Source organism: Xyrauchen texanus, chromosome 4, assembly GCF_025860055.1.
Source record: "Xyrauchen texanus isolate HMW12.3.18 chromosome 4, RBS_HiC_50CHRs, whole genome shotgun sequence".
Classification (NCBI taxonomy): domain Eukaryota; kingdom Metazoa; phylum Chordata; class Actinopteri; order Cypriniformes; family Catostomidae; genus Xyrauchen; species Xyrauchen texanus.
This window is the reverse complement of record NC_068279.1, coordinates 30,875,612-30,902,470: the sequence shown is the minus strand read 5'-3', so window position 1 is coordinate 30,902,470 and position 26,859 is coordinate 30,875,612. Positions and strand designations below refer to the sequence as shown.

The 26,859-nt window shown below is 36.8% G+C and overlaps 1 protein-coding gene across 1 annotated transcript; it reads right to left on the bottom strand.

The window, feature by feature from the left end:
* Positions 1–31: 31 nt before the first annotated feature.
* On the bottom strand, positions 32–26,486 carry pigl (phosphatidylinositol glycan anchor biosynthesis, class L). Its single transcript, XM_052115448.1, has 7 exons — positions 26,142–26,486; positions 25,787–25,886; positions 9,707–9,797; positions 4,274–4,341; positions 2,075–2,106; positions 1,191–1,324; positions 32–608 (listed from the first exon to the last, which is right to left on the bottom strand). Exons 1-7 carry the CDS (start codon positions 26,470–26,472, stop codon positions 480–482), a joined length of 885 nt encoding a protein of 294 aa, XP_051971408.1. The 5' UTR covers positions 26,473–26,486; the 3' UTR covers positions 32–479.
* Between the last annotated feature and the right edge of the window lie 373 nt (positions 26,487–26,859).

The window sequence follows — 26,859 nt, the reverse complement described above, 5'->3', positions numbered from 1 at the left end:
ACAGTTTTGGTACAGTACTTAATCAGTTTGGATTGGACAGTGCATAATTTAGGACTCTCCATTAATAAGTCCAGTAACAACAGTAATAGCAAATGTAAACAATATACAGAATTTTGTCTTCTATCTTTGTTTATACTCAAAGCAGGCACAAACAGGTTTAGCTATGTTTTGGATTCAGTTACTCTATTAAAAGCTTTAGTGTTAAACTACTTTGAACCTCCCTAGCAAACTGGATGGTTTGCAATTATGTGTGTAAAGAACTATAACGTTCAATACGCCAACGGTTCTTGTATACCAGGACTGATCCCAGCTAAGCCTTATTAATATGCTATAAATATATGGCAATTGTTCATTCATTCCTCAAACATATGAAATGGATCAATAAGGGTGTACGAAGGTAGATAAACATGAAGAAAACCTTAAAGAATTTCAGAGTTAAGTCCTACATGGACAGGAACAGTGCACAAGGACAATTTAAGCTAATACATTTTTACATTCTTTGTTTCCACGGTAATGGCCTGGAATGTGTTTGCAAACATGTAGCGTGAAAACAGGATGTAGAGCCGGCGGAACCACAGCAGCTGAGAGTGATGACAGAGCATGGCTTTCTGATGGAAATTGAGAAAAAGAAAATGATTACCAAAATCAAATAGAATATAACATAGATAAATTACTGACATTATAATATAGATTACGGTAGGTTGATTAAGATGACCTCAAATCAAACTAGGTCGAAGACTTGAATCAAGTGCACAGACAGACAAAACAAGGCTAAACATGCAACAATCTGTATTGTTCTGTACAGGTGTCATTCACAGACATCTCAGCAGGATTAGTTAACGTTTACAGTGCATTGTGCTTGTTAAGTGTTCAAAGTACCAATGGATTGGTTAACAACATTAGCCTCATTTCATTTCATCTGTGGAATTGGACATACACTTTTTTCCCACGAGAATCAATGTTTGTCTTTTTTAAAACTTTAGTTATGTTCTGTATTCGAAATGTGCCAAGCTGAAGTCTTTTGTCAGAAAAAATAATCTATGCTGAAAAAAAAAAAGGGAAACATAAGAATCAAAATGCTTACAAGCCACAACTGATGATTTCCAAGAGATTTCTAGTTTTAATTCAGAGGTAATTTTCCCTAATCAGAGCTGAAGTTCTCTGTTTAAGCATCTGATTCATTAAGATACCTTGGCACGTTTATACTCGTCCCATCCAATGATGCAGCAGAAATCAGAGGGGAGGAGCCAGCTGACTGGCAGCTCTAAGACTGACAGATACTTTCGGAGGATGTTAATGGTGTGTAGAGAGAAGATTTGACAACCTGTGAAGAGACACAGATTATAATACTAATGCTTAGTACATTGTCTATTTCAATTATAAATATGTTAAAAACCATTGAATGGATTATCATTTATTTAATTTAAATAACTTGTGTGACTGGGCATGGTGCTGTGTTTACATACTATTGATAACTATATAAAAAAAGCAACACTTTTATTATATTTTATTAGATTAAAATAAAACCCAGTACACCATTGGTAAGTGCCCTCTATTAAAATTGGATTTGTGAGAAAAAGTATATAAAGGTTCTGGACAAGCAGCTGGACACAGATTCAACTTAAACTAAAAAGTAAAAAATAATAACCTTATGAGTGGTTAACTTTTTGTTTGTCACTTTCAAGATTTTACTCTTTTCCATGCTTGAAAAGAACTGTGTTAAAATGCCCATATATTTCCAGGTGTTGCATGACTGTGGGAACCCTGGAACATGCCTTTGTGTTAGTAGGCACAAATTGAGTTTACAGAAACCACCAAAAAGGAAACTGTCCATGCATGATCTGCTGCAATTTCATGTGTAGTAGGGTGCATATATGCACTTGATAAAGTATACCAGTGGGTGGTGCACTTTACCTAGAAAACATGTTATCACTGCTACCAATGACAGAATGTTAAAATTTCTACTGTAGCCTTTCTGTATAGTTAGCTATAGGTGATAATGATGTAATAACATATTATTCATATTTGATACATTACATTATTAACATATTTAACATTGTAATGAGAGTCTTACCTTCAGGAAGTCTACCAGCAGAAGCAAGATGGCTGTTGCCAAAGAGATAAAGAGAAAAGCCTGAAATTATTTAATACACCAAACTCACTAAGAACACAAAATAATAATTATAATAGTAATAATATGGTGTTTTGCAAGGGGATGTATTAAAATAAAGAACCAGAAAATTACCTGCCATTCATTATTGCATTCATCATTATTATAGGATGATTAGGTAAACGTACAGCACAATTTTATAAAAATATATTGAATACAGTTTGTTATGTTATAACATGAATTAATGATTGATATAACATGCTAACTATGATTTTTGGAGAAACCAAAATATTCCTTGTAAACGTAACCTGCTTGGCCAAAATGTCTGAATTCTAATTGTGATTTTTTTTTTTTAATACAAGGATTTATTTGTCTGTTGTCTTCTCTAGTTCTCTCTCTCTCTCTCTCTCTCTCTCTTTCTTCAAAAGTGCATTCAGTATTTTGTTTTTTTGAAGATGTCCTCTTGGACTTACACTGACACCTGTTGGTTTGGATGTCAGATATGATTAATTTTATCCATGAGTGATAGTATCCAAAAACAAGGTGGTTACTGAGATTTAGCACGTGGTATTCATGTGATCCTAACATGGCAACCCCCCATGTGGGGACCCTCCCCATGTACAATAAAACAGAATTTATAAGGTTACTGATATGACTGGACTCTGGAGTGTAAGGCTCATGATTTTATACATATGTTTCAAAATTTCTTTAGGAGTAAAACTTTCCAATTAAGAAAAAATATATAAAAAATACTGAGTGCATCTTTAAGGACACATACACATCTTGAGGTCTGAGAGTTTTTTACAGATTATAATGAGCTCTAAATTCATATCCAATTCCTGGAACTCTCTGTCACACCACTTGTGCAGGCACAGATGCTCAGCTCGGGACGACGCAGTGCCTGCGCCTTAACTTTCCCACTGCATTCTCTTTCAGACACACACACAAAAAATTATATTTCTGCAACAGCACAGAGCTGCCATAGCAAAGACTTGTAATTAGTAAAGGCTGTTACATTTTCATTTTTTAAAAGTCAGAAGTCTGAGAAATTTGGCTCAGTTTCTTGAAAACCGAACATTGCTCAATAACACTGTTTGTTCTAACTGTTTCACAGCCAGCCTTTTTTATCAGGCAAAGTCATACACTCTTTTGAACACATGGTGAATTGTTGCAAGCTCTTGAGGAACAAGTTGTCTGATCCAAGATTGAGGCTGTTTTTTCTCCCCCTCTGTACTGATTTGATTGTCTATCGGAATGTGTGTAATGTGAGCAAGTATGTGTATTCATGGTACAATATTATCAAGAGTAGATAGGTTTGTGTCTCTGTTATTGTGTGATGTTATGAATGTATTTTGAATGGTTCTTCAAGTGTATTTTCTTGTGTGTATATTTATAAACTTGTTTTTTAAGAATGTTCATACATTGTTTACATGTTAAGGTTTAGCTAGATACTGTGTAAGGCAATGAAATAGACGTGTGTTTGTTTTCTGATGTAATTAGATTGTGAATATGATTGCAGTTTTGTGGTATGTTTCTTGGTTCCTTTGTGTTATTTATGGCAAGTGTTTGTGCTCTGCAAATGCTGGGCTAGAAGACTTCAGGAAATGCTTCAGAAATCTAACTCTTGAGTTCCTTTCTTTGTTTGATTGCATGAAAATCCAGCTATTAGCACAATGTGTCTCTATCTAAAGAAAGATCAGCCGTAATCAACTGCAATGTTGTTCTTAGTTACAAGATTTAGTTACTTGTATTGTACTTTTTAAATGAAAAGATTACAAAGAAAGTAACTTTGCAAAGATCAAACCATATAAGATTCAAAGAGACATGGTGGCTTTCAAACGTCTGAGTCCAATGCTTGTATTTTGCATTTATCTAATTTATTATGGATTATTTAATTGCAAATGAAGTAACAACAACTGTAACATTCTAAGGGAGTTGAAAAATAAACATGAATTTTAGAGTCTTTCTATTACTGTAAGAGTTAAGAGTGTTGGGAATGTGATTTATTGATAGAAATGCTACAGTGCATTTAGAAAAATCTGAACAATTTGGTTAATAGGTTATCTAGAAATTTTCACTGTATTTTGAAATGCTCACGATCACAATATTGTGCATGTTAATTATCACGGTATACCTTATTATTGAATATCAGCAAATGTCTACCTGAGGGCCTTGTAGATGGCAATATGATTGGCATGTCCACTCACACCTCTGCCATCAAATGTTAGTACCTGCGGAGACAAAGACCATAAACCACAGACCGATAAATACACTGCCAACACCAAATGAAGTCCACCTTTAAGAAGTCATATTTAACTTCAAGTACATACTGGGTGAATTTCACTGTGAGACAACATTTAAAAGGCAAATTTCAGAATAGTCTGATATGATATAATGATGATAGCATTATGCAAATGCATTATGCAATGTCCATGTAAATACATATATTTGTAATAACTGCAATATGAACAATCAAACCACTAAATATCTTTAAAGAGACACATTTATCTTTTGCTGCAGATCCAGAGGTAGAAAGTTTGTCTTTATTTAGTTTTGTTTTCCAGTCTTTATTTGTTGCTGACTTAAAATGTTCAGTAAAAATCCTAAACCCTGCCCTAATCTTAAAATATATCCCCCAAAAAGGGGTTTGATTGATAAGGATGTATTTCCTAGACCAATAATCACATTGATCCAGGAACATGTCCTACTTGGTAAAATCACTCAGAAAGCGCACTATGACTTTAATGCAGGGCCTGATGAGAACCTGATGTTTCCCATGTTTCTCTGAATTACTGATACTTTCCAGTTTATCAATGAGAATATTCATGTGCACCATGATGCCAGTTCTCTAAAGAGCAGGTGTAACTTGTATGTGGCATCACACAGAACAGTGTCTAGTACGCAAGAGTTAAAACTTGTAGGGTCTCTACTCCACTGAAGAACATGGGTGAAAGGAAAAAAGAAAGGAATATATAAAACTACGATGAAAAACAATTGTTGGTGGGTATTGCCAGTACTGTGTGAAAACAAATGTAGCTGCATATTGTACTGTTGTAGCCAAGGGTGGGTCGGGGAGGGCCTGGACCCACCCAAATTAGACCCAGGCCCACCCAGAATATTTCTGATTATTATTTTTGTATTATTACCAATTGTTATTGATGCCATTCAACACATTAAATACAGAAAATGCATAATCAAATGATATAAAATGAAACTCTCCCCCCCCACACCTATTTAAAACTACAGATCCCTCTCCACTGCCCTTCCCCGAGAGCCTTCCAAAAAGGCCAAATATCTGCCCCGTTTTCTATCAAATAAACCCAGATTGCCCAGCATTCTATACGACATCTCCTCAAATGCCGCTACCCTGCCCATCTCTGTGCACCACTCTCAAAATGAGGGCGCTCCAGTCCACTTCCATCCCCTAATAACAACCCATCTGCTGATCATAACACTGGCCAGGACCCAATGTTTTATGAATTTATCCCCTGTATTAATGACTGACTCATCGGCTAAAATACAGAGTCTGGGGCAAAATTTAAATGTGAGATTATCCTTTAACTTCAAATATGTATTTATAAAATAGCAAAAAAAAAAAAAAAAAATCTTAAATTCTGATTTCTGAAAGTGTGAAAGAACTGTTTGAATGTGCTGCTTCTTTGTTAAGGAAAATTTGGTAAAAAACAAAATTGGCGAAAACTTGGTCCATCCATTTTTATTGAGGCCCACCCAAACGTAATTTCCTAGCTACACCCTTGGCATATTGTATGTTGTGTCACCAGGCGAGTGATTCTTTCTTTGTAAATGGGTGGTTTCCAAAACTGCTGCTTTGCATAACTCAAGAGTGCCAAGTGTGGATGAAAATATGGTTGACAAAATAATATATTGTGGCAGGTATGAAGATTGTTGCCAAGACAAACGAGGTGAGTGAGTCAGCTTTCAGAGGAGCAGATCAGCATGTCTGAATGAGGTGGAATAATACTCCAAACACTGTGAACAGCAGAGAAAGATACTTTTGCCCATGAGAAAAACATGGGAAAACATTCCTGCACACTCATACACATATTTAAGGAGTCAAAAGTAGAAAAAGTTAAAACCTTTCTTTTATCTCTTTAATATAATCTCTTGTCTACACTAGGTCATTATGAAAATATGGTGACAAACATGTCCCTTGACATTTTAGTCATGAAAAAGATTTCAAATAGTCAAGAATTTAAAAGGCCTAATTCTATAACCTAACCTTTTTATTAAATAATATACAATGGGTTGACTTTATAATGTTTTAGAATTTGTTTTGAAATTTGTATTTGTCAACTGCCTGAACTATCTTCATCTGGTACACCAATTCTATGACATTTACAGTTGTTTATTTTTTACTTTTCTCAGGTCAAGCACTAGTGCAAGGCCTAACAAATGTGCAAAAAAGCAAAACAAAATAATAATGAATAATTTCAATAATTTAAAACTAATGTTTGTCCCTTTATTTTGTGTCATTGGTGTTATCAATGTTAAAAAACGTATATTTTGAAAATCCAAAAAGTTGCGAAAAAACTTCCAAGGTCAAAGTTCAGAGGACGAAGAGGCTGCTTAAATGTTCATATGGATTTTCCCATCATGTTTAAAGTTATTCATTTACATTTTAACACATTTTTTCACATGGTTCATTTAAATGTCATTGGTGTAACATTGTTTACTGTTTATGCAAAATATTCTTATTTTTTAAAAAAGATTTAATGTTGTGGTTTATTGATTTTAATCAGATTAGAGGTCTATTTTGTGATACTATTGACACCATCTCAGAAAATCTTTTCAAAGAGTATTTGTCACTAGTGTTACAACCCTTGCTTCATTAATAAACAAAATTTAATAATAATATAAAGAACAACAAGTTGTCCTTTAAACATAAAAATAATTTGTAGATGTTCAAAAAAATCTTACTCCACTTTTATAGGCGAAAAAGGAACTGAACAGAATTGAAAATAGTTTGTAAGTGGTTAACATTTTTTGAGAATGACCCACCTAGTGTACAAACAGACAGACAGACAGACAGACGATAGATGGATAATCTAATTATTTTAAAAATGACAATAATCCCGACTTTGCAAAGTGTCACTCTTACACACATGCATACATAACCTGGTAAACACAGCAGTCATGAACATCTGTTTAAACCAGAGGAGGCTATTTGTGTAGTACTTAAACCTTCCCATTATCCTCTGCTCTCTATGAGAGAGTGGTAGAGCATACAAGATGGCCATCACTCTTTTCCCACCCGTTCAAAAGCCAAAGTCAAATAGCGTAATGTAATATCTTTTCATCAGTATTTCCATTCCCACAGCCTGTTCGGCTTAAATCAAACATAAAATTAAGGGTGCAGTGAAACTGTGTGCAGATCTACTGGCTTTAGTCTGTATTATTGATCTATCATGTGGTTTTAAGTCAGACTGGTTTGTTAGTATAGGAGGAGTGATATTGGCTGCTGTTTGTATATTCACATTTTGCTAATAGTTCATAAGAACATGGAAGCAATGGATGGAAGCCATACTGTGTTACAGGAACACTCTTTTTTTGTGTGTGTATGTGTGAGTGTGTTTTTGGCTTGTTTATGCTAGTCCTCTGTTGTTGGCTTTATATTAAATGTTATGGCATGTGAGCAGAGAGTGAGAGGGACATGGAGCAGCAGAGAACATTAAAAAGTACACGTGAGAAAAAGAGAGGAGGTGTCAGTGAGTTTGTTCTAATCTTGATTTCAAAAACGTTTTGGGGCATTTTCTGGATCTCCTTAGTGCGGGCTGATAGATATCTCTGCTTTGGCTTGCCAACAGTGACCCTGGAGAACCACATGTGTCTGCTTCAGTCGAGTTCAGTGGCATTATGGGATATTACAGCATGTGTAATTAGGGCTAAATACAAGGGACCAATGACAGGTTGGTTTAAGTGAATTAATCCTGCTGATATGATCTCACTCAAAGCAACCTCTTGAGAAGCATGTGAGCTATCAAATTAGGTAGTCAGGACTGTGTTTTGATTAAGTAAATGGATCTCCAGTATGTACTCAGATGTCCTATTATTGAGATCTGACTCTCACATGTGTGAATTTAAAGCCTCTTTCTGATCCAGGATCAGTTCTTCTTACAGTATATTAACACTATTATTTAGAAAGGTCTACAAATATCAGACAACGTGAGTGGAACACCAATGTGCAAATTATACAATGAATTTGAGGTGGGTTTATGTTTTTAAAGGAACTGCAAAAATGTGTACTTTTTGAGGCACAATCTGCAGAGATTTGTCTCACACAACCTGAATTTCATTTGGTGCTACTAGTGACAGACAATCCATATTAAATGCCTTTTAAACAAAACAAAAAATTGTCTTTAATATAAAAATTCTATATTAAAATGATAAAAAAATCACAACATTAATGTTTTGTCCATGAATTGTACTAAATGGATCTTAACAGATAGTTTTTTCTACATTCTTTGTAATTCACACCCTGTGGAACACCACCCTTCCATCTCTCCTGATTATTGTTAATTATTTATAACATATTGTATTTATCTTTTGATCTTCCCTAAAAGCTAATCTGTAACCTGTTTTCCCTTATCAGTCTTTTTTGGGGATAACAAACCTAAGTGGGGTTTGTTATCCCCAACCACCTCACAATACCCATCGCAATACAAGTCACGATTCAATATATCACGATACATCACAATATCATAGTTGGATTGCGATTTAAAATGTACCAAGCGAGTGAGAGAGACCCAGTTTGTCCGTGAGAGAAACAGTGAATCTACAGGTTCAGATTTGATCTCTCTTTTGCTTCCAGTCTCAAAGTTTGCACTTATTTAGATGACCTGATTCTTCATTACTAAAATGTTGGATATGAATGCACAAAGAGATTAATAATATTATCGATACAGGGATCCCAAGTATCAATACAATTTCGTAAGAAAAACTGTCTTGATATATCATATATATATGTATCGTACAGCCCTATTTCTAAGTGTGGTCTCAATCTCAATACATTTTTAGTAATGATCAAATCAAACATTTTAGATATCCATCTAGAACATTCTGTTTTGAAAACAAGAATACACTTCCCCTCTTGCTCTGTTCCCGTTGCTTAGGAACTGGTTAGTGCACTGTACTCTTTCATAGTTTTGAAAAATGGTCTTTCACTGGCCTCAACTGCAACCAATGTGATGTCAGACTGCTCTGAAAGATTTCTTAACCTGTCAAGGTGTTCCAGAGACACAGTTTTCAAACGGGGAGGCGTGCCTTCCAAAGGGGCTCCAGTGCATGTCAGTGTAGGTGCAGAGAATTAAGATAGGTTCACCATAATTAAATACAATAAAAATGTATTGTGAAGATAAATGAAAATATTTGTCTTAAAAGACCATAGTCTAGCTTAATAGAAGTAGCTCTATGGCATTATAATACTGTAAAATGTCAAGAGGGGGGTTTACTGTTTAAGACTTTGAAAACCCCTGTTCTAGAGGAATTCCTATAGGTTTAGGTCATGAAAATACACTCTAATATACAGTTGGGTTGGTTCTGAATGGCTCCTATATAAACCTTCTAGAGGTTTCCTACCAGGCTGATGTTATAGTTCTGAATGTGTTTGAGGATCAGAGAGGAGATCAGTGCAGTGCTCCAATGGAACGTTGGGTCATCTGGAAGCTCTCTGCAAGAACAAGAGAAGAAGAAAAACATAATAGTGTTAAATTGAGTTTTCTCTCAAAGACACAATAAAAATCTGGAAAACAGTATATGTAGGAAGCCCGATTTGTACATTTTCTGAGAAAAACGTGAGCGATGTTTGCCTGTTTGCACATTTAAAACTAGCCAACCCACATTGCTAGTGTTTTGAGGGTGGTTTTTAACATTTAAGTATACAGTCAATGTTTCTACTCTCAATGATATACTGGTGTAGGGATGGGAATCGTAAGGAATTTAACAGTTCCAGTTCCTTAATGGTTCCATTAATGATTCTTTTAGAACTTTTGAGAAATAAATATTTGGAAATAAGAAATGCAATTCTTATTGGATTTACTGCACTTAGTAGCATGTTCCCAAATAATAGGCTGATTTAATAACTGAATAGATCAGATTACTACAAAAGGTGTGTTTACACTGACATTTTAATTCAAATATTTTATTAATTCATCAATTCTTATAAAATACCACTAATTACAACTAAACTCATAATGTGTATCTTTAACTTCACGCCAGGGCTGGACTGAGAAGAGAAATCGGCCCGTTCATATCTGCATATCACGGTGCCGTTTTGTTGTCCGTTCTGCATAACGCGGTGACTCATTTTAGATTATCGCGGCCCATTCGGCCGACCCACCAGCCAGTCCGCCCCTGATCAGCCCCAAAGTGCGTCGGCCCATCGGGAAAATGCCCGGTATGCCAGATTGCCAGTCCAGCCCTGCTTCACACTGTCATCAACAACCATCCAGTAATTACACATAACATGGTGACAATTATTTGTTCATTTCGAATCAGACTTAACAAAATTATTGACTTGTAGAGTATATTTTTCATTCACTGAAAAGAATGAGCTGATAAGAGTCATTAGTTTGCTGTATGTTTTCTGGTGTATATTCAAAAGAACTGACTCATAAGTGCCATTTGTTTGAGAATTGGACTACACTGGTACACTGGTAGTACAGTGATGCTTGGCTTACATTTCCTTACATGTCTTAATATATAATACTATAGATATAAATGACAGAAGAGTTTTGTAAATACTGTACTGCCCATGTTTTATGTGTAAATTTAATTTGGACAGAGCAGTACGCCTCTGTGAGCCAACAAACATACAGAGCTGCAACAAAACAGTGAGGTCATGGAAGGGCAGAGTTTGGCCCCAAGGCTTCAGTGGTGAGCGAGAGTCTCTCAATCTGATTTACAGCCACAGTCTCACTACAGCTCAGCTGGAATGCGGATGCAGTCCTCTCTGAAGTCTGGGATCAAAGGTCATCCAGGCTTTTCTCTCCCATTCATCAATAACTACAGCTCAGGGAAAACAAGGGCCATGTACCAATCACTCTTTCTCTCACACACAATTTTCCCTTTGTTTTTTTTTTTACCACACATAGTTGCTATGTACTGGGGTCAATGAAAGCTCCTCCCCCTCCAACCAATCACTGAAGCGAAGGTTTTTTGTTCTTTAGCTACTTCATAGTCCTAGACACCCTTATCAAACTTCAAACATAGAGGGACAGAGAGAGAGGGGGAGAGCGATAGAGTAGACTGAGCATAGGGTCAGGAAAAGTTCCAAAACCTAGTGAGCGCCTACCTAGACAGCATTTTAAGGTATCACAGGCACAATCCCAAAACAAAGGCTTTTTAAAAAGGTAGGCAGCATAATTATACTCAATATTTTTATTTTTAAGTGTATTAGAGTATCACATTGATAGCTTAGCAACATGCTAGTGGAAAACTCTATTAAAATTAATTGAGTCAAGTCTCCGGTGTATGAGGAGCGCTATTTGGATGGCATGCAGAGTTGCATTTATGAGCAGGCACAGGCGGACTCCGCTGACTTTTGCGAAATTCTGCAGAGCTTTCTGCAGATTTCTGCACGCAGATGCCATCTGCTGAAGTTTGATTTCAGTTAGGATGGTCCCTTACAAAGCAGCTGCCAATGCAGGCAGTAGGAAGCACACTATGTTTTGGTATGGAGACAGAGACAGCAAGAGAAGTGGCTGGGATATTTTTGTCTTCAACCAGTTATACTATTCTGCTTCAGTTCAGTTCATAATGTTTACACTTGAATTTCTTTTCAAATTTAAACTCTGTTTGTTTCCCCTGCCAATACAAAATACTGGAGAACTCTGTAACTACACAAATCCAATGGTCAGATATTGGATATGGCACGGCCAAGTGGACTGTGATTGGCAGAGAAGGCTGAGCTGGCAGCGCACAACAGTTGGCACTGAATATGTTAAAAACAGCCAGCAGCAAATTCCCAGCTCAAGGTCACAGGGTTTGATGAGAATGGGGGGAGTGAAAGTCAGAATGAGTGAGAGACAGATAAAGAGAGTGAGCTGAATTGATTCCACCCCCCTCTCTCCTCTCTTTATAATGGGGCTTGACAGTTGTTTCTGTTCTTTTGTGAAAGATCTGCACACAAATCAAATGCTGGTTAAGGTCACAGGGGTTGTCTCTGGAGGATACCATATCAGAGGAGGGGTGATAGGCTGGTTAGAAAAGGGGGATGCAATGGGTGATGTAGCAGTCAGGACAAGAGGGAATAGAGATCAGACAGATCTGATTTACAAAGAGAGTGTGTGAGCACACATGAGATTTATGTGAGAGAGAGAACGTGGCTGCAGAAGTGTGGTGGGCTGATCGTTTTGCCTCAGAGTGGAGTCATCATGAAAGCCAACAAACCTTTATAAGAATTAATCTTATGCAATTTATTGAACAAATCTACCTTGTCTTTATTCATTACAAGTATCACAACAAATGTATGAAGAATTACGTGCATCACAGCTGGGACAAAAATAATTATTACAGTGTTTGCAAGGTAACAGTGTAATAATATTCCTCAAACATTCTGGAAAGGGTTTATTTTAATCCAAAATATAAAAATTCTGCAATTAATTGAGTTTGAACCACTTATAGTACACACTCAATTCAAACTTTGTTTTGTAAATACTTTCAGCCTTAGGTGTGCGGTCTATTTTGGGTGTATGTAAACTATACAATTGTAAGAAATTTAAGCATATAATTTGATTATCCAAAAACAATATAACCATACACATAATTTTTCATTACAATATTCATAATCAATCAAAATAGAACCACTATCAATGATGTCATCTGATGTCATATTTGCATCTTGAATTGATTGCTCTGAATTGGTCTTATACTTCTTGTATATATTTAACAATTTATAGCTGCTTTTAGAATGCCCCTGACCATGTCTTGATGCAGCATTTCATTTACACAGAAACAAATCCTAAACCCTACATCTATTTACAAAGTAAACAATATTTTTTGACTTCATTGAAAATCAAATATTTTTTTTTAGCACGAACACAAAATATTCTTTAAAAAAAATTCCGACACATTTGTGATCATTTTAATTTGCTGATTCTTTTAATGTGAGGCGATATAAAGGCAAAGTGTTTTATTTCTGCAACACTAGTGGCATCAAACAGTATTGCAAAAATAATCACTGCTTTCAAATACTTCCTGCATTCTATTATTCAGATAAACAGGTAGATCTTCCCCAAACCCAAACCATTAGTTGAGCCAATGTTGTTATGTCTGGCCCAGACTGGACAAGCAATAAAAAAAAAAAAAAACGAATTGCAATTCCATTTGTTGCCACTAGAAGGGCAGAAACTACACACTTCATCTTCTAATTTCTAGAAACAGAGAAAACTGGGTTGGGAGTGACAGAGAATGATAAAAAAATAAAGATTGAGAAAAAGACACATGATCAACCTGACCTTTCTCAAGATGGATGAGGCAGAGTGTTGCCTCGCTATAGCAACAGTTTAAAATGCCCCACAGTAACCTCACTCTTCCTCCCGCCCTCCCTCGCTTGCTCACTGCATGTGGATGTGTAATTGCTTGCAGGCATCTGAATGCAGCAGATGAACTTTGGCCTACTGAGGAGGCGGTGTGTGTGTGTGCGAACAGGGAAGGCAGGGAAGGCGGGGGGAGTGGCAGCATTTGTTTTGTCTGGTCACATGGGGCCCAGCCGCCTTTCTGTTACAAGGCCATGGTGCATGCTGGGAAACCCGACATCTGTACGACAGTTAACCCTTCCAGCACAGGCAAACAAGAGAGAACTTCTGAAATATGTTCTGGTTCACAGTCATATTTGTGTAGATTTATAGAGTATAAGAAGCACATATATCAGTCAGTAGCTCTGCAGTGCAGAAAGCTGAAGCACACACAAGTTACAATATTCATTCATTTAGATGTTCTCGAGCAGCCAAATAGTCTATTTTAGCCATATTTAGAACACCTATTAAAATAAAATTGCACTCTTAAATACCTGGCTCAGACGATCCCTGCAGCTTCCAAGATATAACTCAGAGAACATTGCTTTATGATGAAAAGAAAATTAAGAAAAATGGCAGCGAAAGCATCGACTAAATTTTTCTGCCTTGGAGGAGATACACTGGTGGCCAAAAATACTGGCATCATTGGTAAATATGAGCAAAGAAGGCTGTGAAAAAAAATCTGCATTGTTTATACTTTTGAAATTTCATAAAGATTTTACAAAATCTAACCTTTAATTGAAGTATAACAATTGAAAGAGGAGAAATATATCATTATTAAATACATATTTTTCTCCAAATCATGTTGGCCACAATTATTGGCACCCCTAGAAATTCTAATGAGTAAAAAATATCTGAAGTATATTCCCATTCATATTTGACATGTTTTAGTGCACCTGGGTGATAGGCATATTAAATTGTTCAGCCACGACTTCCTGTTTCACAAGGGTATAAATATGAGGTAACACACAGGCAGAATTCCTTTTTTAATCATCAATCACAGTGTGTTAGACTAAAGAATACAGTTCTGATGTGCGGCAAAAGGTTTATTGCTTTACAAAATAATAATCTATAAGATAATAGTAAAAGGAATGAAAATGCCCATTTCCACCATCAGGGCAATAATTATAAAGTTCCAATCAACTGGAGATCTTAAGAATCAGCCTGGAAAAGGATGGTTCAAGTAGCCAAAGAATCTCCATGGATCACAGCTGGAGAATTGCAGAAATTAATTGTGTCTTGTGGTCAGAAAGTCAAAAAATAAAATATCTGACATCACCTACATCACCAAAAGTTGTTTGGGAGGGTTTCAAGAAAAACAACCAACAACAAACTCAAGCGTCTTCAGTTTGCCAGACACTACTGGAACCTCAAATGCAACCGGGTTTTATGGTTGGATGAAACAAAAAAAAGAGCTTTTTGGCTGCAAACACCAGAGATGGGGTTTGCGCACATAGAGATAAGAAGTACCCAATGCCCATGGTTAAATATGGTGCTAGATCTTTAATGTTGTGGGGCTGTTTTTTGCCAGAGGTCCTGGACATCTTGTTCAGACACATGGCATCATGGACTCTATCGAATACCAACAGATACAAAATCAAGACTTGGTTGCCTCTGCCAGATAGCTTACAATGGGCCCTGGTTGAATCTTCCAGCAAGACAATGATCCAAAACAAACATCAAAATCAGCACTAAAATGGTTCACTGACCACAAAATCAAGGTTCTGACATGGCCATCCCAGTCCCCTGACTTGAACCCCATAGAAAATTTGTGGGGTGAACTGAAGAGGAGAGTCCACCAACATGGACCTCAGAATTTGAAGGATCTGGAGAGATTCTGTACGGAGGAATTATCTCAGATCACTTGCCAGGTGCTCGCCAACCTCATTAGGCACTATAAGAGAAGACTCAGAGATGTTATCTTGGTAAAAGTAGGTTGCAAAAATTATTTGTAATTATGGCCAACATGTTTTGGAGAAAAATATTTATTTAATAATGAGATTGTTTCAATTGTTTTACTGAAATTAAAGGTTCGATTTTTTTCTTTCTTTTTTTAATGAAATATCAAAATGATAAAAAAATGCAGATTTTATTTTTACAGAATTTTTGTTTATATTTACCAAGGGTGCCAATATTTTTGGCCACCACTGTAGATGCCTTGTTTTATGTGGAAAAAAAGAATCGCAAGCTCTTGGCAGGGAGTGCATTTGCAGTGCTTTCTGGTAATCGCATTAACACATCTCATCTCTCTGTGGTTCCTGACCTGCCATCAGCCACAACAACCCCCCGGCCTGACTCTCTGCCCTCTTCAAGCAGCCTATAAATCACACAGGGTTTAGTTTTCTAGCAAAATCAATTTATAATTAAATATGGAGGGCAGAGTGTAAGAATGCACCTCACTACTACTCTTTCCTCTTCTCACAGCAACTTTCCAAAGCAAGGCAAGGCAAGTTTATTTATATAGCACATTTCATACACAATGGTAATTAAAAGTGCTTTACATAGAAGAGATTAAAATAAGAATAAAAAAAAATAAGAATAATTGAAACAGTTTAGAATATAAAATAAAATAGTACAAACAGTCGGACACACAGTGGCACAGTGCTCATTCAGTAAATGCACAGCTAAACAGATGTGTTTTGAGTCTGGATTTGAATGTGACTAATGTAGGAGCACATCTGATCTCTTCTGGAAGCTGGTTCCAGCTGCGGCTGGCATAATAGCTAAAAGCAGACTCTCCTTGCTTAGAGTGAACCCTTGGTATTTCTAGCTTATGTGATCCTAATGATCTGAGTGATCTGTTGGGTTTATATTCAGTGAGCATATCTGCAATATATTGAGGTCCTAGCCCATTGAGTGATTTACGCGGTTATGCGTTCTCATATTAATCACCATTTTTGGCAAATGTTGGCTGTGCAATAGCAATATTCATTTCAAAAATGAATTATAAAATGGATAATTGGTGCCTAACCTTTCCATGGACTTTTATTTTATCAACCTTTTATTTAATCTTTAAGATTTTATGCTAAATTTTATATAAATGTAGGAGGGAAAATGTACTGTATATCATGGGTCCTGTAACGGTCAACACATCTCGCAAGTTTTTAATGATTTTTAATTGCCTCCATTTTAATTGTGGTCCTGGTACCAACCCAGTCCATGAAAAGTTATAATAATAGTAAAGATTTACTTTAACCCCTAACCCAAACCTAACCATAAAGTGTAACCCCTTATCCAAACCCTTAACCTAATAAAGTGTTGGAAGGATACTAGTTAACATTTGACACCTATATTGTATCAAATTGAAATTTTGCTTGTTGAGTGGTTGGTCATTATGGAAAATTTGTACAATATATTTTGTTTTCACCATCGTGTATGGATTTTTACAAGTTGTCATGAGACTATGTTGGTGTGACAAAATAATTTTTAAAAGTACAAATATTCCATGTAGTCTCTCAGGCATCATGTCATGAAATAATCAGCAAAATGCTCTTCAAAATAGTTGAAGATGCAATTTATCATGTCACCGCACAACATGTCAACATAATAAAAGTATTTAATGTCAACTACCTATATAAATATTGTTTCAAAGTTTATTTATCTTTTTAATCAAAGTTTGAGTTCCAATCCTTAAAGTCAACACCTAAATTGCTGTATTTGTGAAGTCAAATGAGAAAAATATTTGACCTAGAAATAATGTTAACTTCATAATTTCTCAAGTATCCATTTCTGGAAAGACAAAGCTAATTCAAGAACTTCTCTAAGAAAATGAGCTCATATCTGCCAAGTTAAAGGAAAATGTGCAGGATAGCCTTTCAAAAACTAACCTAACACACACTCAATGCTCTCAACTAATGACAAAGATATAGCGAGAGAAATATCAGAGGAAGTAGGACAGACACTCAACCTGATATTACCCTGCCAGGGAGGTGGGCGATGTGGCTCTCAGATCACAGACTGAGTCTGTCTGTCTGTCTGTCTGAATGAATAATACAGAAAGAGAGTGAGCGGGTCGACTCAGTACATGTTTAGTGGAGCGTGTTCAGATGTGCTCTTTCACAAAAGCACTCCCGTGATGCATTACCTCGGTCAGAGTGTAGGCGGTCAATGCAGCTGTGCAGCGAAGAGAGTGGAGCAGCTCTGTGGAGAGGGTCACATGGCCCATTCAGAGCCCATAAGGACACACACGCCGAGACAGCACAACTTAAGATACAACACACATCTACAATCAGTATGTAAAATGAAATTTATATCACACAAATTAACACAAGCTGTTATACGAATCAAAATTTCACCCTCGATAACCACAAGGAATTCATTTGTAGCAAGTCTACATAGTCTTGTACAGCTATATGGTATGGCACACTTTTCAAATAATTTAGTAATGCAATGTTTAGGGGCAGGTCAATTTGAGAAATAGCTCTGAGAACGAAGATTAATATCCAGGTGTGCTATTGTTGGTAAACAAGGACATCTAGTAAACAAAGCCAAAATATACTTTGGTTTTCTGCGTGCCACTACGTCTTGAGCACAGTGTGAATGATGCAATTTATGCACATTATCCACGTGCCGCCTGGTTTTTCCAAACATGCGGATAGTCCGTGTTAGTGGGCATTGTCTGCAACTGTGCTTGGAGTACTCTACTTAAGCGTATCACAAATTAGTTATAGTTCGCGTGCATCGAAAATCCGTATGGGCTCGTGATCAAAAGAGTACAATTTGTAAGGCTAAGAGCTTGATAAGTAGACCCTAGCCTTAAGGAGCAGTCATACTAGACTTTAAACATGCAAAATTATTTCATACTCCTCAAAAGACAGGATATGATGTCATGCGCAAGGGTTTCTGGTTTTAATAAACAATAAATCACTAATAATGATGCATTCAAAACGTTAAAATATACCATCTACTCATTTTCCAGCTACAATATGAAAGCATGCTGCTTTGAAATATGCATCCTTTGTATTGTGCCAAGAGGTCAGTACATTAATTTTTGATCTTTTATTGGTTACACATCTTCCCGTCATGCGAATTTGCAGGTCGGAGTTCATAAAGCTTTAACTTTTGTGCACAGCAGAATGCAAAATTTCTTCACATGATCTTGCATTTCTAGTCTCCATCTCTTCAAATGCATTTGAATTGGAGTGAATAGAGCACAAAGAGTTGTGTGAACCCGACTTATAGTATCTCAAACAAAACTCTAAATATCTATCAAAAAGTTGATGCCATGACATTAACATCACAAATAAAAACCTGCACACCCTGCATTGCAGCCAGCCAGTCAAATTGGAACTGGTTATTTCAGCTGTAGGCATGTGATTTAAGGCTGAGAGGCTATGGTCCACAAGTCTATGTGTCACTGTAACTTTGTGCACTTACTTAACATTTATCTATTCAGTTGAAAGGATGTGTGTTCAGAACTCACTGTATGACAGGCAGCATTCAGTGCTGCTGACTGAAGGGAAAGAACAGGATCACTGCATGCACACCAATCCCTGATCACTTAACTACACTGTGACCTTTCTGAACCAGCGCTGAGCCCAGATGACCCAGCCTGGACTTAGACACTCTTACACACAAGCTTAAACATGTACATGAAAGCTAGAGAATCCCAATGTCTGCAGAGTTCATGCTATACAAACCAAAGACCCAGAAGCTTATCTTTCAGATGCATGTTTGTGACTCTTTAATTAACAGTTCAATACGGTTGTCTGTTAACTATGACTTGGTTGACTTGGTTTGCAGCCAATCTGTTGTGAATCTATTCTTTGTGTTTGCGTTTACAGAAAACAAGTCAGGATGACCTAGATAGGAGTATCTGAGAGTGAAGTGCTCTATACTGTGCCAAAGCTTTCTGATAGTCATTTGCAATCTGGGTTTTTACAACTCTTTTGAATGTGTGTGCATGTGTGACTAGGAAAAAGGATCTTAATGATTACAGCATCAGCTCCTGGGTAAAGAATAATATACAGAGGGAAAGGAGAGATAGTCAAGGATAGTGAGGGGGAGAGATAGATAGATATATAGACAGAGAGAGAGAGTTAGAAAAAGAGTGGATCAAAGTTTATAATGCATGTACATTAGGCTTGAAACTATAGCTAGGGCAAGAATAGACAGTTTTTCTATTCTTTGTGTTGTGTTTACAGATTTGTATGTAGATTCACAACAGATTGGCTGCAAACCAAGTCATAGTTAACAGACAACCGTATTGAACAGTTGAACAGACAGGGCATCGTGCCAGTTGATAATTAAAGTTCTGAACTGCCGGTGCGAACTGCCAGACACATCATCAGAGGTGAGCTTCCCTCCCTCCGGGACATTTATACCAGGTGGTGTGTGAAAAAAACCATCAGGCAGGCGGTATTGCAGAATCACAACCCGCACCAGCCGAATTCATGACAGCTTCTTCCCACCAAGCAATCAGACTTTTGAACTCTTGATCTCTCACGAACAATATACATCATCACTGCACTTTATTCACACTGGACTGTCATAAATTATATTCTCTCTTAACAACACACTGGCAACTGACTATCAACCAACAGCCTGAATGTCAATACAGCACTTTTTTTTTGTATACTGTGTATTCTATATTGTGTGTACTGTATACTATACATTGAATATTATTATTTGTATATTGTGTATATTAGATATGTAAATTGTGTTGTGTAAATCTGATGTATATTGTAAATTGATGTCTCACTGTCGTGACTGCTATGTTGCTCGGAACTGCACCCAAGACTTTCACACACTGTTGCACTTGTGTATATGGTTGAGTGACAATAAAGTGATTTGATATGGAGGTAAAATTGATGTTTTAATGTTTCAAGGTGTGTGTGCCTGTGTCCAAATTAGACAAAACAGAAATTAAAGAAGGGTGTATCTTTGTGACTGATCATTCAACAAACCAAGAAATATCCTCTAGTTAAATTTGGGAGAATTCAGTCCAATAATTATAATCTGTGAACAATCAGTGAAAACACACACACACACACTCAAACAAACACACACACACACACACACACACACACACACACACACACACACACACACAGGACAGCTAGCCAGTCCAATAATTCTTCCATTCTTCCAAGAAGTCAACAAACTGGAGAAGCGTTTGAGCCAGGCATTGGTGTTTTGGACCTCTGGGGCTCTGCAGCGTTTAAGCACAATAAAACCATTGCCAAGAAGGAAGCTCAGCGCACACATTACCAAAGGAACAGAATCATGCAGAGAAGAACTGCAGGCAGGGTGGGTCATCGTACTTGGAGAACAGTCTGGAAAACACATTCCCATGACTATGCAGATTCTTCTGGGAGTTTGTTTCACAATCAACTTTCTGAGATTTTATTTTAAATAATTATATATATATATATATATATATATATATATATATATATATATATATATATATAATTTTCCCCCATTAAAAATGTCTTCACATGCTTTCTTAACAAGAAGCTTCCATTAGTTTCCAGAGCAACTAGCCCCACTAAATACAATGTAGAACAAGCTGTTTGGATTTAATTGTCATCCTCCCTGCCATATTCTGTTTAGTTTACTGATTGTTGTGTTTTTTTAAGACACTCCTGAGGCTGGCCACTGTGAAAATTCTTTTAACAACAAGCAAGCAATGAAATAACCATTTCCAACATGGCGGTTTGGCTGTAATGGACAGTTATTGTGGCGGAGATGGACATATTATCCAGAGCCTTGGAACTTTAAAAAACTGCAAAGGCACAGCTTCTGGCTCCTACATGCCAAATGCAAACACACAACAGTGACACTGTTGTATCTGAAATGCTGAATGATGACTTCCAGGCTATATTTTTCCAATTGTGGGTTTATGGTCTTTAGGAGTTAAAAAGTTTTGGTTTGCAAATTTCTCACTATACGTAAAAATGTCTAGATAACTGCAAAAAATACAGTATTCTTAGTGAATATGTCTGTTTGATGCTTTTTGTTTTGAATAAGGTGTTAGCAGAAGAGGTAATGCTCTAAAGAGACAACATTTTATAATCTTGTCCTAAAGGATCTCTTTCTCTCTCACACACAGCTGGTTTGTATGCAAGGACTGCATATTACTTGGCAAAACTTTACATTTTACAACATCTGAGTCTAATAAGAAAACATCCAAAGATCCATCCTAAAAGTTATAGAAAATAGAGATATCTTAAATGGATAGTTCACCCAAAAATCTAAATTCTCTCATTATTTACTCACCCTCATGATCACCATGTGAATGACGTTCTTTCTTCACCAGAACACATTTGAAGAAAAAACCTCAGTAGATCCTTAAAATGCAAGTGAATAGAGATTACTCTTTTGAAGCTCCAAAAATCACAGAAAGTCAGCATAAACGTACTCCATACAACACCAGCTGTTAAATGAATGTCTTCTAAAGCGATAACGATCGCCTTTGGTGCAGAAAAAGATAAATATTTAAGTACTTTTTTTAAACTCGAAATCATGCTTCCGTTCAGCAGCGGTATGCGCGTGACGTAATCGCATTGCCATTTGAAACATGCAAGAACTGAGGCAATTGCGTCACATCCGGAAGAGCAGCGCTGTTTACAAGTGAGAGGGAGGAATGCTGTACAGTAGCTTGGATGGTTTTGGATTAGATCTGTATTTATCTGTTTCTTTACTCACACTGTGCATGATCTCTAACTCTGCAATAAATTGAATGGCATCTACGCTTACATCTTTTTATTTGTTTCCATGTCTCAACCTCGGGACTCCTATCCTGAGGTCACCAGAACTGGCTGGATCCAGCACCATTCCTGGTTCATGTTGGACTCCACTGCTACATGTCGCAGAATGATGATGACTAAATGCAGCCGGTGCCAGCCAAACATCACTTCAATCTATTATGACGGACTTCAGAGGATGAAATGATGCCAACTCCAACCTGCATCACCTCGGTCTATTTATGGACTACGATCTTGAAATGAAATGCTTAGACTAACTATTGCCAACAAAATCCTTCATCAGCCAATTAACAAGGACAATTGCATCTATGTGAACTTCTGCAATTAATCAAGATGGACTTCAAAGACTTTGGTCATTAATCTTACAGTTCAAACACAATCGATGTTTAATCACTGACCCTTAACACTTACTTAGTTTAATAATTTTAAACCATGATTTTAACTATTCATAAGTAATATTTACATTACATTCATAATGTTAGCCAGAGGGGAACTGGCCCCCACAGTGAGTCTGGTTTCTCCCAAGGTTATTTTTCTCCATTAACCAACATCTTATGGAGTTTTGTGTTCCTTGCCACAGTCGCCTCCGTCTTGCTCACTGGGGATATTAATACAATTATCATTTAATTATTTTTAAAAACTATTAAAAATCATATTTTATCTAAATTACACAATGATGATTAATCGACTTTATAGACATTACAGTTTTATCGTCTGTTAATGCTGATATTAGCTGCTTTGAAACGATGTGTGTTGTGAAAGGCGCTATACAAATAAAATTGACTTGACTTACTCACAATGGTATGTTTGTGTGCTTATTCTGGATGTCTCAACTGAATGGAGAATATGAGATTATGTCTGTATCATGGCAACACGAATACATCATATGAGACACCACTTGGACTCCACCCTCTCGTGAAGCTTACCCAAAGCGTTGGACTATAGCTAAAAAGTAAATAATAAATATTTATATTTTTTTGCACAAAAAGTGATCCTATCGCTTTAGAAGACATTAATTTAACCACTGGAGTTGTATTAATGACATTTATTCTGACTGTCTGTGATTTTTGGAGCTTCAAAAGACAAATCTCCATTCACTTGCATTTTAAGCACCTACTGAGATAAGATATTTTCTATTTTACTTCAAACGTGTTCTGGTGAACTAAGAAAGTCATACACACCTGGGATATCATGAGGGTGAGAAAATTATGAGATAATTTTCATTTTTGGGTGAACTATCCCTTTAAATTGTGGTGGTGGTGGTGGTATAGTGGATAAAACTCAGGGCTGAAAAGTTACAGGTTGGATTCTCCCAAAAATCAAGCCATTGTCCCCATGAGCGAGGCACTTAAAAGTGCTGTGATTGACTTTTTTTTTAAACGACATGCAGAAAATTACCCCATTACCTGTCAGGTATTTGGAGTGTGGGGTGAAGAGGGGGTGTGGTTAATTCAACATGTAGCCTGATGGAAGTTCCAGAATGGCTAAAATTACTTACAGCACCTTAAACCTCAGCTTGACCTGTGATAAGTAAAATAAAAATCACTTTGTATAGAAGCATCTGGCAAATGACTAAACATGAGTGAGGTTGTAAGGAATGCATAAAAACCTCATCTATCTAGATCCCTTGTTACAGAAAATCGAAGTATAGGTCCTTGCAGAACAGTAATGGGTGTTTTCAAATCTGTGGACATTTTTAAAACTGGACGGGTGTTTCTTAACTATCCAATGAAAATAGGGAATCTCAGTGTAGAAATCAGTGGCCAAAATTTTTTTTTTTATTAAAGGAGCACTCAGCATTTTATTTTTTGCAAATTGCTAAACTTTTAAAAAGAAAAAGTACTAGTAGAATGGTATTTCTGATACATATTTTCAAAATGATACAACATTCACTCACATGAGATGAAGACTCTAGTCATATCATATTTATTCTACATATGGTGCTGGGCACGTATTCACGAGTGCTGCCGTGCTGAGGTCTCAATAATCTTTTATCTCAATAATCCTCTGTAATTGGAAAATTTCACTTGCAGAATATATTTATTGTGGTTGACTGCAAAATACTGATTTTTTTACAATGACTTCAGTAACTGAGCACTTTGGTTTTTATGTGATTTGCATATTTGCTGCTAGAAGTCAACACAACATGCACAACAATTTTACAGAGAGCACCTTTAAGGGGCAATATTTGCCCACAGAATTAATTTTCAGGAGCAGGGCTTATTTTTCGGAGTTATTTTCTGCTTGGAGAGCTATAGTCAAAAAACTTGTGTTAGGGTCAATACTGATGTGTCTGAGGGATGATAACACGTTACTGACATTTTACTGATATGTGTGGCTTCTGGACTCTTTAAGACCACTGCCAGTTAAGAAGTAGTTTACGATTCTGGCAGAGCTCAGTGATGTTGGAATATGTGGGTAGGAAGAAAGCTTTTCTGGACAGCCTGTATTTTGGAAATCTGAACTAAACAATATATAATATATGGTTGAGAGTCATTACAGTGAATGGGAAAAACAACCAATGATTCAGGAAAAAAATTGTGGCACTAAATTAAAGAAGAGAAACTTCAACTGTGACAATGACAACACCACACAGATGTTAGGAGCTCACAACATGCAAATGAAAGTCAAACTGATATTCTGGCCATAATTGTGAGATCACAATGGGAGTGGGTGTCAGATAACCCTGCCCCATGGCTCTTTTTCAGGACATGTCAAAATATGTTACTAGGGGGTGGAGGATTTGTCTCTTTTGGCCTCCTGGCCTGATTGTTTATGTTGTCCAGTGACAGTGCGCTGTCCCATACATCAGCCTAAAGTGACTGTGCCTCTGTTGTGACAAGAATGGAGGGGCTTCATTTGTAGCTTGGCCAGTGTTTGCTCACAGGGCAGCCAGGGGAGAAGAGGAGGGGCCAGAACCAGCATGGTACACCCTTAATGGGTATGCTCAGGGGGGTGGCTATATGGGACATTACTGTTTAGTGCAAATTAAACCCCAACCAAGAGTAGAGTGGGGTATACTGTCACTGTTGTGAGCTGATGGATGGACAACATCTTTATTTCCTTAATGGAGCTAAGTTAAGGATCAGGGTCGGTGGGACAAGCACGTAGAGTCTGTGCATCTTACTCATCAAGTTCCTATCATTCATCAGATAAAATTGCACAATTGCATGGTGAGACAACTTGTTCATCCTTCATACAGTTTCCTTGTCTGTGTGAGAACAGTTAATACAGTGTTGTCTGATTCTGATGTTTTCAAAATTATTTTATATTGATGAATTGTATGTCAGGAAAGAATAGTGGTGTTACATATAATCAAAATATAATTTGCTACCAAATATTATGATTAAGCCCCATATCTATAAGTTTGGATTTTAGAAGACCTTCAGAATACTGCACAGGAAGCCTTTATAGGAATATTTTAGTGCCCTTACTTGTCATCTATGATGGTGACATGGTTGGCTGGGATTCCCAGAACTGCAGAGCTGTCAAGCAGTTCCCTTTTGCGTTGAGGTCCTTGATTGTTGTAATTGCCTAAACATTGCAAAAACATTTTTTGATAGTGTAGCTTTTACATTATTAGCATCACAATAACTCAAACAGCAGGATTTCAGCTTTATTGAATTAACTCGAGCCATAAAGTGCACTATTTATACAAAGTTACTTATTAAAAATAACGCACTTGCATGGTCAGAGTTTAGATTGGTGCAAATAACAAATAGTTTTATTGGAAGTGACATAATTTAATATTACTAATGTTAATATTTACTCGTGGAAACGCAAACCTACCTGTTGACAAACATAACAAATAAACGGCTGCTTTCGATTTAACAAGTTTTAAGACTGTAGGTGCAAAAAACATGCATTCATCGTCTGGATGTGCAGTGACTAACAGCGCTCGTGCCTCAGTGACTCTCACACGCGCCTTTTCTTCTGAATTCAGCGAGAGCGCGTCGGATCTGTCGTGTGTTGGAGAAAAATTTCTGTCTTCACCACTGTATATTGGGGTGGATATTTTACTTCGTAGCCGTGGCCATAACTGTCTGTATCTGTAATACACAAACTGTATAGAAGTAATGTAAGCCACACAGACAAAAATGACCGCAACGAAAACAAACATCTCGACCGTGTCACAAAAACAGTCCGTGTGGAACATTGTCTCCCGAAGAAAGGTTCCTACAGAGGGGATTGTTTACACGGTACAACAGTTTTACATTATTTACATTAACAACCTCTAATAAAGTGCCATATAATTTAAATTACTAAAAAAGGACACATTTTCATGATAGAGATGCTTCATTATCTTAACAAACAGGCAGAATAGATGGAATCATTTAAAATGAGAATGTATTATGTAAAATATTACAGGAGAATAGTATAGTTAGTACGGGAAGCGATTTGTAAAAAAAAAAACCCAAAAGGATTATAACAAAATATCCATGCTCCTGTAAATTTCGTGTTTAATAGTATAAGGAGATATAGGTTTGGGTGGGGTGAAGGCCGTCTG